The sequence below is a fragment of the Sparus aurata genome, chromosome 13, assembly GCF_900880675.1.
Source record: "Sparus aurata chromosome 13, fSpaAur1.1, whole genome shotgun sequence".
Classification (NCBI taxonomy): Eukaryota; Metazoa; Chordata; class Actinopteri; order Spariformes; family Sparidae; genus Sparus; species Sparus aurata.
The window spans coordinates 28269393-28287079 of record NC_044199.1 but is presented as its reverse complement, the minus strand read 5'-3'; the positions used below and the strand labels follow the sequence as shown (position 1 = coordinate 28287079).

Sequence of the window (17687 nt, the reverse complement as noted above, 5' to 3'; positions counted from 1 at the left end):
ACAGCGACAGTTTTGACCCTCTGTGGTCTTTGTACTGTGTCACATAAATAACTACTTAAGTTAGCATGCCCACCAGTTATCCGTGGCCTGTCCAACAAAGCTCCTGTCCTATCAGTGTCACACAACGCTACCCTTGGTCTGAGCTCCCAGTCTGGACAGCTAGCCCTACGGCTAATTGAGCCACAGCTAATGGCATCTAGCAACAGTTAGAGGTTACTCTGGTGGTATGTTGTCTCTTGCACCTTTAATGGTTGTTTTACAAGTTATCGGTGTTGCACTACAAAAGTAAATTGTTGCATTAATCAATTAATTTAAGCGTGAACGGACTAGATTAATGCCCTTAATGTCTGATAAGTAATTGCAGTAATATTATATATATAATATATATTACAGTTACTCAGCCTGGTAATGCGTTACCACTTCAAATTAAAACCCACAGGATCACTGGAAACTCGTTTAATCTTCTTAGGAGTCAGTATGGACCTGTTATAGTTAGATCCTCTGCCTTTGTTTGCAAAGCACGTTGGGGTTGTTCAGATTGTTTTAAATGTAACATAGAAATACATTTGACTTGACAGCGTCGTGACATTGAAAAGGCAGGGACTGGAACTGTGCATCAGGCAGGGCCAAAGTGTTTCTAAGTTCTCTGCCCCTCCTGTTTTCTCACCAGGCATCAACTACCCGACTGGTTTCCGCCTGTGCAGTCTGACAATGCTGCCCACAGGTTCCTCAGAGGCGGATCTTGGCTGCTTGAGCTTTGTTGGATTGTTTAGGCAGACTTCTCGAGACCAGGCCAACATTGCTGTACTGTTCGATATTTTTGCATGAATACTGGGGCTGGTGTGTTTCAGAGCAGACACAGCAAACAGACCATCGAACAATTCCATCTTCTACAGTCGACTGTGACTATGTATCCAGGTAAGATAAACAGGCCTCGGCTGAAAAGCTCTCCTTCTAATACACGTTGTAGAAATACTTCACTGTTGTCCTGCACTTTAAATGTATGTTAGTATTATCCTCAAAATGTACTTAAAGTATAAAAAGGACAAGCAGGGGATTACCTTTGCATATACAACAGCTAAACAGCTAAAGGCTAAAAAATTGCCTTATTTAAAAAAAAAAAAAAAAGGATTTGAGAACTAGGCCCCTTTTAAAAAATGTTATGGAGTTAATGTTACTAATTGTTACTTTAATTGCTGTGAATGTTCTTCTTTTATCTATTTTTGTCCATATTTTATATTTGTCAAACAACGAGCTGCTATCGGTGTTTCACTGTGTTCATCTGAAAACAATGACAATAAAGAATCTATTCTGTTCTGATCTGGATGTGACGGACATTCCATTCACCGCGCTCCTCCTCCTCCTCCTCCTCCTGCAGCCTTACAGTCGGTAAATCCCTTGTTTCCCTTGTGTCTGTGAATCTTTAACACAACTCAGAGAGGAGCGGAGACACTTCTGTGGAGGCTTGAAGCAGTCAGGAATATTTTCTCGATTTTTCTCTCCCATCATGGGGAATGCAGCATCTGTAAGTTATTTTATCCTGTATTGATCTATCACTTCTACAAAACAGGAACATTTCTCATATTTGAAATGTTTTATTGCCAGGAGCTGCTGATGAGAATAAATACTAGAACACTTGAATGGTGTGAAAAAGCTGTTTGGAGCATCTAACACAAGTAGTGCTTTAATGTTTCAGATGGTAGAGTTTGTGTGGTTTTTGCTCTGATTGTCTGCAGTTGAACTTTTTTAACACATGATGCAACACAGGAGAAACTGACTTTTGAAAAAACAAACCTCTCGTATCGTAGAAGTGCAGCAGGGAAGATGACGGAGACGAGACAGGAGAACCAGAATGGTTTTCGACAGCGGTTGGTAGTTTTTGAGTAAAACGTGCTCTTACTCCATTGTTTGAAAACATTAATCTCACTACTTGAAGTCCTTTTTATTTGATGCATCCGTGCATATTCCATTAACAGGCAGCTGGTTCCGGGCCTGCTAGCTGGAGCCATCTTGCCAGCGTGTCCAAAATGATGTCAGCAGGACCGTCCATGAATGCAAGATCACTTTTCCATACATATAGATTTATATTGATTTCTTAATTTTTATTGAAGCAGATCAGTTTACAGACTCAAGTTAGGAACAGTAGTTTGTATATCTCAAACGTTGTATGTCTCAAACGTTTTGGGAGGTTGACAATATGACAAAATGTAAACCTTAAGAGCTGGGTCAGCAAGGACTAGACCTTAAAGTACAGAGGTTATCTTTAGGTAGCATCTTTATGGATGATTTTTTTTCTTAAACAAGCTAAGGAGGGTTTGCTTGTTCTTCCGTTTGCATTCACGTATATTATATTTAACCATACCAATAATTAGGTTTACCATCTTTAAAAAGCATTCTTGTAGATATATAGACCAAAAGCTGTATTAAATCAAATGAAGGTTTGTTGATCCCAATATTTAACCGACTGTAAAGATCTTGCCAAAACTGCAGCAAGAGAAAAATAAATGCTCAATAGTTTTCGGGCAAAACCCACAGGGATCCACCACAAAATGCAACCTTTTCATTAAGGTTTGAGCAGCTGTTTAATTCCGAGAGCTTCTCTTGAGAATAAGAACACATAAATGCAAATAGAAGAACAGCAAACCTCCTTAATTTGTTTATTTAAAAACTGTTTATCACCCATAAAGAAGATAACCGGTCTGTGAATGATTTGCTTAAGTCTCTTGCACTTTCAGGTATAACCCTTGTTGTTCAAGCTCTCATGGTTTACATTTTGTCATATTGTCAACCCGCACAATATGTTTTGAAGTGTGTCGCCGTTTGGTTTGTATACTTGTTAGATACTTGAAATATTATTTCTGAAAAATATTTAGATTTATTCTACATTGAATGTGCAGACACCCTAAGTCGTTTTCTGTATTTTACAGGGGATCCCATTATCATATTCTGGGCCGTATTGTAGACTGGACAAATATCCGTCCCCCCGCCATGCAGGTGAGAAAAATGTGAATAGATACTTGCAAACTTGAGGTGTGTAGGTGTGAAACTTATAAAGATGTTTTCTGCAGATGACATAAATCCATGGAAAGCCATGTTCCGCTGCGCGATGGAGCTGTGTATCTACTGAACTCAAAGTTTTCTAATTAAATGTAGTGCTCAAAATCACCACTTGAGTCAGAGTTATGAATGCATAAAATGTTAAATAAAAGTAGCTCAAACAATGTTTCCAAAAGTAACTGAGTAAAAGTAATATTTTTCCTCAACAGGAACAAAAAACAAACAAAAGACGAGTAAGTGTGCTGTATTAAAAAGCATCTGCCACTCAAAAAGTCCAATTTACTCAAAAACATGTAACCTCTCTAACCTGCCGACCTAAATTCTAGAGGTGAGACGACTGACAGGAAGTGAGCAGCCGCTGATCCTTTTTTAGATTTTATTTCATCCTTCACCCTGTTCTGCAATCACAATGAGCTGTTTGAGATTTTCGGGTGATCAAAATGTCTCTTTTTCATCTGCACAGTTGAACAAGGCGAAGAAGAGGAGGCCGACACAATCAAGGGAACTACAGTAGATATTTTATGACCATCTACTTGTATCAACAAATGTAAGAGTAGGAGCACTTATTGGACTCAAACTAAAATTGTTAGAGGTGCCGTGTGTATTTATGTGGACGTAAAATGGTCATTGAAGTTTTAGACCTGTAACAACAAACTCTGACAGCATTTCTCAAACTCCCAGATAAAAACTTGATGCCAAAAACATGTCAGAGTTTTTTTTTCTTTTTTTTCTTGCTTCTACTTTTTTATTTTCAACATAGTTAGAGTCTATATACTGCATATACACTGTATGAAAAACTGTTATCCAAATACATTTTTACCTGTCTTAAGGCCACGAAATAGAAAACTGTTAAGAGCAGTTTACAAGTTAGATAGTCAGTGCGATGCTCCATGTCATATTTGAAAATTTAGGTTCATATTTTGGTTTATTCTATGATGCATAATGTGCATTATGTTGTTACCACCCTCTTTCCAACGCAGTTTTCCTTTTTTATACTTTACAGGATGTGAGGATGTTCCTAAGGGTTCTGAGGGCTGTGGCTGTGTGTGGCAGAATGTCGGACGAGGATGAACATCTGTTGATGAAGTGGGCATGTGACAGAGGTGAGCAAGTGTGATTATACATACAAACTGCAATGAATGAACTAATTAATGACATGTCTTTGCTTGTTGTCTGTATATTATATTATATTATATTATATACTACTGTATTATGATTTGGCAAATAAATCACCAAATTGTATGCATTTTCATAACAGACAGTTTCTGTTGCGTCAAATTGTTTTATCATGTATTCCCTATTAAAGCTGGAGTTGGGAAGATCGTAGAAACCAGCAAGGGGAGCTAAGTTTGAAACTGTATCTGCACATGTGTGAGTGAGTAAAATTCATGATTTTTCTTAAAAAAATCTACTCCAGTAAAGGTTTTCTGCATTAAAACTGCTCTGAAAAGTATAATTATTCAAACACACAGGTCGTACTTGCTAAATAATGGTTCAGGATGAAAGTGAGAAATAGCAACACAAATAGATAAATGATATCACAGTGTTGTACTCATGCATCCTCCCTTTTCTCCCCCACTCTCTGTGCTGTGATCTTCCAGGTTGGGCTATGGCTGAGGTGAGCATCGCCTCCTCATTGGCTACTACTCTTAACAGCATGCATTTTAAAACAAACTCTGAGTCTGTATAGTGTGTATATATGTGTGTGTGTGTGTGTGTGTGTGTAGGTGTGTGTGTGTGTATGTGTATATATATATATATATATATATATATATATATATATATATATATATATATATATATATATATATATATATATATATGTATATATATATATATATATATATATACACACACACACTGTAAAATAAACTGTTTTTATATAACTGTTTTTACATAACTTAAGGCCACTATAAATAGAAAACTGTTAAAAAAAATCTATAAATTAGATACTCACTGAAATGCTTCATGAAATATTTTAATATTTAATATCATATTTTGTTTTTTTCTGTGATGCATTATATTGCAACCACAGTCTTTCCAACTCAGTTTTCTGTTTTATACTCGACAGGACATGTGGAGCTTGGACGAGGAGGAACTGTGTTTGACAGATTACAGAGGTGAAGTGAGGTGTAATTACACATGCAAACTGCAATTAATGAATTAATGAATTACATTCTTTGCTTGTTGTCTCCTATATTATGTTATGATTTAGCAAATAACTCAGGTCATACTTGCTAATAAATGGTTTAGGATGAAGTGAAATTGAGTAAACACTGACAGATATATTGATATCACAGTGCCGTACTCATGCATCCTCCCTTTTCTCTCCCTCTCTCTTTGCTGTGATCTTCCAGGTTTCGCTGAGGTAGGTTGCCTCCTCATTGGCTCCTCCTCAAAAAAGCATGCATGTTTGTCTTATTCTGCCTGTTTGGCTTGCGTAATCGTGTAATCGCCACACTCAGGCCAGTGTTGCTCTTTCAGATTTTACATGGACAGATGGAATTCTTGGGTCTAGGAAGGTTAGCGGCAGAGCTCAAGAGGTTGCTGAAGGATGTGGCACGCACCCCTCCAGAGACCAGATGCTGTGAATCTGTTTCAGGTAAATATTGGTAGCTGATGGGTTCAGATTATACATGTGTGTTTGTACAGGGATACATTTCTGGTGGTACTACATTAAAAAACATATCTATTTCCTTAAGGGACGGTCCAGAACATCGTCATTTTGAACTTGCACTATAACTCAGTGCCATACAAAATATTTCATTTTCTGTGCCTGACCTTGCTTTCATCATTATCACATCATTATGAAATCATCAGTTATTTTCTCAGAGCTCCTGTCCAACTGCACCTTTAGGAGATGTCACTTTTTGAAATGTTTAGTATTAAAGTTTAACCCACATCTCGACATTTTCTTCCCAGATCCCACAAACGAGTTCTGTGAGAGCTTTCATCACTCCCTCGTGGTGTCATGGTGAAGACTTCAGGACAACACAGGGCTTTGACCACTGACCATTTGGCTGCAACAATGAGTTTTGCTACAGGATATAGATCCTCAAGTAAGAGCTCACATTGAGGATAAAACTGACCTTTATGTTATTCCATAGGGACGTTGGCTTGAAAAATAAATGCATAGAAGTAGTAAACTTTGATTAAGTGAACAAATAAGCAACGATTGGCTCGTGTGTCAGTGCAGTCTGTGGTTTCACTTTTATTTCAGTCAACATTCAGGCAAAATCAGCAACATCGCTGCAGTATCTCTGCTGGGCTGAGGTCAGTTAACCACAAACCAAAATGCTGATTGATAAAATCAGTAAATACATAGCATCAGGATGTATAAGGTGACCTTGTATGTCTTTAATTCTTCAGCAGCCAAGTGCTACAATTTGTGGCATCTCATTTAATCTTGTTCAAATGGATTTTAATCATATTCTAATTTGAATGGGTAATTGTTCATTTTTGGGAGGAAAAAAGTCCCTTCATCAAAAAATAAAAAGACAACCAAGAAACACAAAAACATGTGAAAAGTTGACAATTTTCATACATACATAAAAGTAGTTGAAGTAAAAAAAGAGTGTCTGGGGACAGTCTGTTACATTTCATGAACCTTTGACATTAAAAAAAGAACAAAACCAAAATACAAACAAAAAAAACTCAGAACTAACTATAACTTGGATTCTTTACTCTGGTCATCAGCAGTGATCTCTCCAGTTTCAGCTTCCTTTTCTTGTTTTCCTCGGATCCTGTTTGAAATGCGACAGCAGCGTTGGAAGTGGAAAGTGTCAGTGATGTGTTGTCAGAAATACTGATACATGTATTCACACCGATCCTGGTTCTTTGAAAAAAGTTCCAGAAACTGTGATATTTAGTGTTAACTAGTCTCTCTGCTGTCATATATGTTTCTTTGAAACGTTACACACACATTGCATATGTAGTATAAAAGGGCCTAATTAAAAAGCACAAGAAAAAATGCTAATCAGCTTATTGTCATGTCTGGCCTTTGTTCATTAACATTACCACACTGTGTCTGTCAATAAACTACCTGCACTGAAAAAAGTATTTGCATCTCATTCATTTCTCCAAGTCATAGTTGTATTAAGAGCTTATCAAAGTTCCCATGAAGTCAAAATTGCTGTTTAACTGGTTTTATCATCTAAGCTGTTTAGAAGGTATTTTTAATGGTATTTTAGATTTTGTGAATTCCTTGCACCATACACACCAATATGGTGTTGCAGAAGGTGGGACCCTATCACAAAATGGCCCCTGGTATGGTAGTTGTGATTATTACTGCTGGTAGCTGGGAATCGAGCCAAACATAAAGCCATGATCTCTGCAGTGGCTGCGTCTGTGCTGGTTGTGAAACAGTGTCCGGTAATCATGTAGTACATGACCAGTGTGCAAAACTCACCCACATATCTGCTGCATTTGTGGTATGGTCTCTGGCAAAGCCTTTCCATAGGTTTCTGGGAGGATGAGACAAGAGATGGCACCACAAATGGCTAAGCTTCCCATGAAAATGTATGGGAGTGCTTTGTAGTATCGTCCTGCAAAAGAAGCAAAAAACACCATGAGAAGTGACGACAAAATGTAATTTGACTGACACCTGTCCTGAAGTCACCATTTTGATGGGGCAAAAAACACAAAATATATTGACAGCTATATTGAAAAGCAATTCCTTTGTCGCTTTCTAAATGCTCAAAATGGAAAACGAAATATCAGCCTACCCAGATAAATGATGAAGGGGGAGATGATGGTTCCAACCCGAGCAGCCATTGAACAACATCCCATTGCTGTGTTTCTGATAACAGTGGGGAAGAGCTCTGATGAAACGGCATACACCACACAAAATGAAGATGTGATGCCTAACTTCCCCACCATCTCAAGGAACACAGCCACGCCGGGTAAAGCTAAGGAAGTAATCAAAACAAAAGAATAACCTTAGTTACAGCAAATACTAAAAAGTCTTATGAGATTCACATAAAATATCTCCATTAAAGTCCATTAAAGGGGTGAAAATAGACCAATATCCAAACAATTTTGGTCAGTTCACCACTTTGATGAAGACAAATATAACTATTAAATAACTATATGTTGGAATGGCAAGACATTTTGTACAGACAATCATGGTTACCAAAGGATCAATCCTATGGATTTCAGTGAGCCTCTGACTTTTCATCCAGAGCCCTCCTGGGGTTCACATTTATTGTTTTGAGTGGAATGTCTCAACATCTTATGAATGGATTTGGTACAACCATTTGGAAGTTGCAGTTTGTCGTAAAACTAAACTAAAAAGTGAACCACTGGGTGGTATTGTGGTGTTTAACACTCACCAAAGCCCAGAAACAAAACCTTGAAACGCTAGTCCCTGACCATCCTTTCGCTGCAACTGTCAGACTTGTTGTGATTTAGTTATATTAGTTATAATTGCATATGTTAAACCATGTGCTGTATGTGTTGTTTGTGCAATATTTCTGACTTCAAATGTGGTGATTTAGTTTGACAGAACTGTTTTGCTGATTATCAGAAAGCAAGTAACAAACACTCAACTTCAATAATACAGTGTAAGATTTCAGACTTTTTCTACGAGACGGTATAACTGATGTCACCGAGGTTGGTGGACCGGGCTTTGTATCATGCAGGGAGCGTTTTGTTATACTGTTCTCTTTATTACTTTTAATTTATTATTTCCTGTTTGTGTGGGGGGTTTTTTGTTTTTATCCAGTTTTCTTTCACAGTTTGGTTTGGTTTAGGCCACAAAATCATTGGTTAAGTTTCACATAAGACTCAGTGTGTTGAAATAGACCCTTTCACAACATTAACCTTGTGCTATGAAGGATGACTCCTTCCACTTGCTTCCAACAAGCTTGGTCAGCTGCAATGTTGCTCCTCGAGCAACATTAATGGTCATGTATCAGGAATTGGGCCTTTGTGTTCATCACAAATTAGCAAATATTTGTTGTATTAGCCTTTAGGTCAAAGTACAACTTTGCACAAGTACAGCCTTACAGAGCTGCTAACATGGCTGAATCAGAGGCTAAATCAATATGCAATAGAGTTTTGAGTTTTACCTATTGGGATGAGGTGAACACAGAGGATCATAACGCCTCCAAGGAAAAGTGAAGATGACTGGCAGAAGCGCCTGGAGCAGTACTGCAGCAGCAACAAGGCAATAATGTAAGCCGGCACTTCGGTCAGAGCAGACAGGAAGCAGTTTAAGTAAGGGTCACCATGCAGGTTTGATGTGTTGAGGATTAAGGCGTAGTAACTAATGGTTATGACGACCCTGCAGAGACATTCAAACAGCACATGAATACACATGGGAAACACCGAAAACTAAATCATATTTTCTGAGTCTAATTTGGGAGGGAAGGTCTAAATCCTGAAAAGGAATCTAAGACTCACCACAGAAAAGAACACAGTAATGTAACAGAGAAGACATTGCAGCTGCTCAGGATAACTGAAATGTTGTATTTCTTGTCTTTCATAGCCAGTGCATCTTCAATCTGGGAAAAACAAGAACAGATGTGACAATTAAACCTAAAAAGGGCCAGTCCTGAATATGTAGAAATGAAAAAAACAAGCCCTGCCAACACAATGCATGTTGTTGTAGACATGGATTATTCATATAGTCGTGCAGATCTGTATTGGACATCATAACTGGTCAAATCTCGTCTTAAATCGTGACACAACATCATTTACAGCAGACTGCATTTTAAGAATGAGGGTTATGACACAAAGGACTGATGAGACCCGCTTATCTGATGTATACCACATAAACAGCAGATTACAGAGTTACCACCAACTAGTCTGACGTGTATAGCTGTTGAGGTTTGTCGTTTTCGTTTTCAAAGCGTTTGGACGTGTCTTATGATGGTCTTTGCCCCACCACAAAAATAGGCTAACACGAAATGTAAAAGTGAGCCTAAACGTTGCTTTAAATGGCTTGAAAATGTTGAGTTTGGCTGAGGCACGTGTAGTGTACGTTTATAACATGAGAAAAATAAAACCTAGAAGACAAAACTTACCTCAGCTGGTGTAAAAATGTCCTGGGGAACCTTGATGTTATTCATTTTGGCAGCTTTTCTCAGTATGGCTTCAGCCTCCTTCACTCTTCCCCGATAGAGCAGCCAGCGAGGAGACTCTGGGAGTAACCTGGAGAGTTAAAACATAGGGTACAACACTGTCAGAAGATTCACAAAGACAAGCAGGACTAAGCACTGACATGCTGGTGGTATTGAAGTAAGGAATGTCACATGTAGAACCTTTAACCATAATCCAAAGGGGCCTGGTCACACCAGCAAGAACAAACTGTTGCACATGAGACAGCGGTGGGGGTGTTGATAATTTGCCTACATAGTGTTGCTTTAATTGTCCACGTTACTGCACACACTGGCTTCATCCCAGTTCAACAGCAGGTGAGCCACGTGTGGAGGTAGTTTGTCAATAATTACGTAGCCTACAGAAACTATCTGATCCACAGTGCTACCAAATCGCAACAACCACTTCCAAGCTTTCAGAAAACAACAGCATCAGAAGGGCTTCGTTTAATTGACAAGGTTGCTTCACAATGAGTTTGTTTACAGGAGAAGGATGTAAAACCAGAGAACCTCTCTCCCTCTCTTTTTTCTCTCAGCATAATGTCAGTAGTCGATTGCAAATGGCTTCATTCTCTCAGACAAATATAGTACGAATAAAAGCCAAGTCTATCCTGTGTCTGTGTGGAAAACACTGCTTACAAGTACCAGAAAAAATGTGGTTTGTCCACCATCTGTTTTTTTCATAAAACCGCCCTACCAAAGTATTTGGGCATTTTGGGACTCTTTCATCCACTGTGTGAGGAGCAAAGATGAGTATGGAGCTGGTAAAGACGTGGCTGGCCAAACCAACTTTCAAAGAAAGGAGTGGAGTGGGTTAAATGAGATACTGAGGGTGGAGAGAAAAACTCTAGTCACGGTGAGTCATGGCCATGGTGTGCAGCAACAAGCACATCCAACACAGGAATACAAACTTGAAAAACCCCAGGAGGGTTGAATGGAGGTTCTTTAAAAACAGAGAAGGCTTTAATGAAAAAGCAGCTGAGAGCTGTTTTCCTAAGCTTTGCTATGAGAATGCTCCCTGAAGTCAGTCCTACATGGGCCAAGCAACATATAAACTGCTGCGCAAATGTTGCAGACTGGAATAATGAGCACAGACATTATGTAATCTGGAGTCCAGCACCAGCTTTTTCCTGGAACAAAGAAATGCTTTCTGATGTGCAACTTTCCTGACATTTGTTCGGGCATTATAAAAGTTTTTAAATATCATCACAATAACCCAAAAGTTCTTCTTACCTCATTTTTAAAAATCTATTCTTTGGTTGATTATCTCCAGTAATAACTGTCTGATGGGGTTTTGTTTCATGGACATTTTGGACTGTGATTAATTTGTTACAACCAGAGCATCTTATCAGTATTAGTGAATATTGTTGTGAGCAAATAATAGAATGATTCACACAAGGTTGTCTTTGTGTAATTCAATAAAGTGGTAACAGCAAAGAGTGAACAGAGTTAACCAATTTCAGCCTAAAGGCCAACCTCATCCACCAGAGACTGACAATGAGTCACAGTCACAGTTTATAGCTCACTCAGAGAAACGGGTATTTCACAAAACAATATTCAGATGGCCAGATATCTTTGGCTATATACACACTACCGGATAAGCACATTCTGACAAACACCTTTCGATATATCAGCGAGGTCACTGTTCAGAAATAAGTCAAACAGTTCACACTTAGGCCAGATCATAATTCACAGTGTTGAAATGTGTCATAAACTGTGAGGTTAATGGTCAATATGTGAGCTAAAACAGTTCAAGGTAATGCAAGGTAACAACAATATGTGCGGTAAAATGATACGACACATATGTTAACAACAGAGATTTTGCACTTAAACCAGATGTATAAAATGTTGCTGTGTGAGTGCAAGCTGAAATATGATGGAGGCATATTCTTACCACCATAAAGGAATGTAAATCAGGCCAATGGCAGCCATGGGAATCAGCAGCAGCCGCCATTCACGGAGGAAGTAAGCCACACTTGGCATTACCATGTACCCCACAGCTGAGCTCATAAACACCCCGAGGGAGCAGAAGACCACTCGGGCTTTTGGGCTGAGAGTTTCTGTTCCTGTCGGTGTGATAAATTTTAACTTATCAGAGACTCAGATTTCTCGGTGCTTCACTGCCAGTCACATTTCATGTGAGATAAGCGACAAGGAGGAAGAGTTTATCATCATATGCAACCATATGCCACTGTCTAAGAAAATGCAAGTGTTTAATGGAAAACATACCCAGCACGAATGCAATGGTATAGTTGGAGAATCCTCCTGCACCCGCGAAGAAGAAAATGAGGGTGAAGACCTCCCAGCTTGGGGAGAATATCTGCGCTGTGATGGACACAGTCTGAAGAGCCATCATGAGAAAGAGAGCTGGCCTCCTCCCATATCTGTGTAAGAAATACAGTTTGCAGCTAAGCAAGTGATGAAAATGTTCTCTAAAAATGTTCAGACAATTGTGAATACGGTAGGGTACCTGTCAGACATCTGGCCTGAGAAAAACGATCCCACCAGCACACCGATGTAATGGATGGAGGTGGTCAGTGGAATTTTGTATGCGTTCTCACACACCAAGTCCCACTGCAAAATAAACACATTTTAAAAATGAATAATAAGCAACGTCTGTCTCACGTAGATCTTTTCTGTAGGATAGAAGCTAGGCAGGCCCTGGCATAAATGTTACTGATTCATAGATGTGTCTTGTGAGAGCAAATTCATACAAATGAGAGGAAGCTATGATTAGTACAGGCCTGCTTCTATATGCCTTCAGACTTAGCATTGCATCAAGTCCGACCTAATTGTCAGAGCTGAAGAAATAAACATCCACCAGCTTGTATTCTCACCTTCATTCCACAACTAGAAGGAACAACAACAAACATCCCCCCAAAACTTGCGTATGCTATTTCACACATAGATAGCTGTAATTACTGACAGGCTGGAAATCCCAGTGACCGCAATGTCTATTTTATCTTGGCTGAACTTCTGTATCTTGTCACACTCTTAACAGAACAGTTAAACACAAACCTGTCCCCCAGCCTGTTACAACATGTACCAGGACACAACCATAAACAAGCCTATATCATCAAATCTTACTTGAATAAAATTAAAGATATCGTGTCTTGTATATGTGATAAGTATTAACTTCACTGGCCAAGATTCAAGGTGATTTATTTGTCATTGTAAAAAATAGGGCTGCATACCAAAATGACAGTTTGTAAACTTATTGATGCTCCACAATATACAGGCATGTATATTATATGTATAGATGTATTTACATACATATATACAAATACTGCATTTTTTGAATTTGCTTTGTGGTGAATGTAAACAACAGCAACAAGATGGCGATGATGATGATAATGATGATGATGATGATGGTCTGCATTCTCATATTGAAAGTTCAGCATCTGGGAAACACTGTCCATCAACTTCCACTGCATGTGAGTACCAAGCAACCTCCAATCCCTTTTTAATCAAATGCCAATAACAAATAAACTTAAAGCAGCATTATGTAACTTTTTTACATTAAAATGACAGCTTCAAAATCAGTTTGATGGCTCAGCATCTTGTGACAGGGTAAATGGTGTCTCTGCCTCAACCACTCAGCAACCCTATCACTTGTTTCTGCACAGGATCACAGCGTTACTTACATGTTTACTTCAAGATACAAGTTAAAATATAAGACATGAGATTGTTATGATGTGATGAGTTTTGTGAGTGGTGTTGCAATCAGAAACTGTGCAGGGCGTCAAATTGTACTAAATGACAATATCTACATAATGTTACTTTAAAAACAAGTGACTTTGGCTCTGATGCAGTAACTAGTAACTAATGTTATTAAATAAATGCACTGAATAAAAACTGCAGTATTTGCCTCCAGTGGAAGTATAAAGTAGCAGAAAATTAAAATACTCAAGAAAACTAAAAGTACCATGCAAAACTGTACTGAAGTACAGTACTTCATTGACATGACATTACGACGTTTAACTATTGCACACGATTAAGAATACAAACTATGCAAACTCATAAACACAGACAGTATGCTTGATAGTATCAACTGCTCCTGATAACTGGACATATTTACAATAGGCTTCTAAATACAATTTCTTTTGCAAAAACATAAAGCATTTAAAGTTAATTGATGACTTATCGCTCACCTCTGTGACAATAGTTGACTGGTAGATTTTCTTGCTGTATGTCCAGCCATCCAGACATCTCTCCAAAGGAATTTCACTCACATTCACATCCAAGTTTGGCATGATTTCATTCTGGGAGTAGTTCCTGACAATTTCCAGGTTAAGCCTCGAGCAAGAGCTGCGCTTTTCAATGCCATCGACTGTCTCCGGTGGAATGATAACATTTCTCCACATTTCACTGATGCTGTAGTTTTCAGGGATGTAGCACTCGTGAGGTGGGGTATCGCCAACAAATACTATGTAGATGCCAATAAACCCATTCGGAAAGATGCTGATGGCCAGGGCTAAAAATATTCTTAGCTGAAAGGGTCCCCAAGATCCAAGAAAAGATGTAATACTGTCATAGTCTCTAATTTTTTGGTTGCCCATTACCTGATCAAAATCCTCAATATTTAGGGGGAAAAATAAGACTTCTTCAAAACCGAGAGGCACAAAACAGGGTGTGATCTACTGCTCTGAGACAGGCTTATGAGCCATCAAGCTGAGTTCAGGCTTTATAAGCCTGGGAGGTTACACAACTACAGTTCACACTGAGGAGTGCTCTGGAAAAGTAGTCTAACTCTAACTTTAGCTTATGCACAACTTGATGTGTTGGAGGAGCTTTCAAATATATGTACTTTATAGATTTAGATGTTTTCTATAAAACTAGAGAAATAAGCTAAATACAGTCATTATGTAAGGTGTTATAAAAGGAAACATCATTCCAGGAATCCTTGTAAAGAAAGATATCTAATCTCTCTAATGTAGAGAAGATTCATGGAAAGAGAGTTAATCATCTCAAGCAGAGGTGAAACATTTATGAAGCATATCAGTATGCTGGATGAGTTTTATTTTTTTTTACAGCTGTTTTGAAGAGGACTTTGTGGCTCAAGCCAGTGTTACAAGCAGTTTATTCATTAACACATGGCTTCTTTGTAACCTGGGATAACCTGTCAAAGTAGCAAAACTGTTAAGTGTACACTCTACTTTCTGAACTTACATTTTAATCAGACTCCAATTAAAGATTCACTTTTTCTCCCCAACTTTAGCGTATGCACATTTTGTTCTGCTACAAAATGCTCTCAAGTATTTTATTGTAGATTTAGATGTTTTCTATCAACCTGCTTCGCTTTCAGTCTCCTCAAGTTAGTTTCCGTTGGAGTCACTTTCATGACTCGACGCGGCCGAGTGGCACATACATGAGTATGACTATGGAGCAAGCTGAAAAAAAAAAAAGAACTATATTTCTATATTTCTATAGCACTTTTTAAAAACAAGGTTTACAAAGTGTTTTGACAGGCAAAGCAATAAAACAATTTACAATTACAAGCGACGATAAATCGTTCGCATGGAATGGTTGAGATAGCAGAGGTAATGACTCAAAATAAATAAAGTAGGCGAAATAACAGAAATATAATAAATGAAATAAATAAAATAACACAAAAACAAGATTCAAAGACCGTTAGAGTAAAAATAGACACACAAGGGCCACATCACAAAAAGGCAAGTCTATAAAAGTGAGTTTTAAGAAGTGATTTAAAATAATTTACCAATCCTGCAAGCCTTATCTCCTCAGGCAGGGCATTCCAAAGTCAAGGGGCCCTTATGGCGAAGGCACTGTCCCCCTTAGTTTTTAATCTCAACTTTGGAATGGTTAGGAGGGCCCCGCCTGAGGATCTAAGGCTGCGAGCTGGCTCATAGGGAATTAAAATATCTGTAATATGGCTCGGAGCCAGACCTAAGCGTGCTTTGAAAGTGATCAGTAAAATCTTAAAATCAATTCTAAAACAGACAGGGAGCCAATGGAGGGAAGCTAAAATTGGAGTGATGTGTTGACGTCTGTTAAAACCTGTTAGAAGCCTAGCTGCTGAATTCTGAACCAGTTGGAGGCGAGAGAGAGATTTTTGATTAATGCCGGACAGGAGGGAGTTGCAGTAGTCTAATCTTGAAAAGATGAATGCAGGAATTAGGCTACTTTTTCCAGATCGGGGGGTGTGAGCATATGTTTTATTCTGGAAACAGAGCGAAGTTGATAGAAGCAGGACTGGACCAGTTTATTGATATGAGGGATGAAAGTCAGCTCTGTGTCAAAGAGTACACCTAGGTTTCTTGCAGTGGGTTTTATGTTGACAGAGAGGGGACCAAGGGCTTGCTGGTAATGACTAATATTGTTAGGGGGAGTGAACAATATGATTTCAGTTTTGGTGTTGTTTAACTGTAAGAAATTTTGGGCCATCCAACTGTTAATATCTTTAAGACAGTCTAAGATAGCAGCTAGGCTTCCACGGTCACCGGGCCTCAGCGGAAGGTATATTTGTGTGTCGTCTGCATAGCAGTGGAACGATACATTATGGTGTTCAATAATCTGGCCAAGTGGGAGCATATAAATAGAAAATAAAATAGAACCTTGCGGTACACCACAGGCAATTGAGGTTGTAGATGAGCAATAATTACCTGTGGTGACCGAGAAGGTTCTGTCTAACAGATAAGAATAAAACCGGTGACTTCCGGTCGAGCGGCCATGCAGGTAGCAGCCTAACTTAACAGCTCCCCCCGGCTAATTTCTAAAGCCCCTGTAACTTGGCCAAAATTTCTTTCGAGTCTAATAAAGTTATAGTAGGGGCACATATTATGCCTAAGATACAACAAAAGAAGTCAACCCTCGGCAAAGAGCCCAGAGAGAGCTCCGCGACCGTCATATCTCCGGTGGACGAGAGCAGAGCTAGCTTGTGCCAGCTCGCTACAGAGGGCCGGTCGGCAGAGGAGGACATGGCGAACTTGGATGTGATTCTTCAAGAACTGAGAGATTTCCGCCGAGAAAACGGTGAGAAACTGAGAGAAATTAGGGAAGACATAAATAAGACAAATATCAGGATTGACAAGGCCAGGAAAGAATTGCGGAGGCGGAGGAGAGAGTGCAAGGCGTGGAGGTCGCGGTGCTGGAGCTACTAAAGGTGCAGACCCGCCTGGAAATGAAGCTAACGGACCAGGAGGGTCGATCCAGACGGAACAACATCAGGATCCACGGGGTTTGTGAAGGTGCTGAGGAAAACTCACCTTCTGTGATCTCCTTTGTTGAGAAGTTACTGATTGAAAACCTGGATCTTCAGCCCTCCTCGGACCTGCAAATAGAAAGAGCCCACCGGGCACTGGGTCCCCGACCACCGAAAGACGCGCCGCCAAGATCGTTCGTGGTCAAATTTTCGAGTCACCGGATTAAAGAGGACATCGTGAAGACAGCCTGGCAGAAACGAGGTTTTGTTTTTCAGGAAAGAAGAGTAAACTTAGACCATGACTATGCCCCAGAAATTCTTAAAAAACGCAAAGAGTATGCAGAGGCCAAAACGGTGCTGAGGGAGAAAAA

At 39.2% G+C, this 17687-nt stretch overlaps 1 protein-coding gene across 1 annotated transcript; it reads right to left on the bottom strand.

Annotated features, from left to right (window-relative positions):
- Positions 1 to 6242: 6242 nt before the first annotated feature.
- Positions 6243 to 14713, bottom strand: LOC115594808 (solute carrier family 22 member 4-like). The gene is made up of 10 exons (XM_030439060.1): positions 14306 to 14713; positions 12625 to 12728; positions 12384 to 12538; positions 12049 to 12220; positions 10083 to 10209; positions 9460 to 9560; positions 9126 to 9340; positions 7782 to 7964; positions 7466 to 7601; positions 6243 to 6800 (listed from the first exon to the last, which is right to left on the bottom strand). Exons 1-10 carry the CDS (start codon positions 14711 to 14713, stop codon positions 6722 to 6724), a joined length of 1680 nt encoding a protein of 559 aa, XP_030294920.1. The 3' UTR covers positions 6243 to 6721.
- Between the last annotated feature and the right edge of the window lie 2974 nt (positions 14714 to 17687).

What these genes read in the sequence shown, in the direction of transcription:
- LOC115594808 (XM_030439060.1), bottom strand. Translation starts at nt 14,713, where the DNA reads ATGGGCAACCAAAAAATTAGAGACTATGACAGTATTACATCTTTTCTT. An exon ending in ATTTACATTCCTTTATGGTG is followed by an intron (nt 10,210 to 12,048) that starts GTAAGAATATGC and finishes TTAACTCTCCAG; the next exon opens with GTTACTCCCAGAGTCTCCTC. An exon ending in TGTTCACCTCATCCCAATAG is followed by an intron (nt 7,965 to 9,125) that starts GTAAAACTCAAA and finishes TTACTTCCTTAG; the next exon opens with CTTTACCCGGCGTGGCTGTG.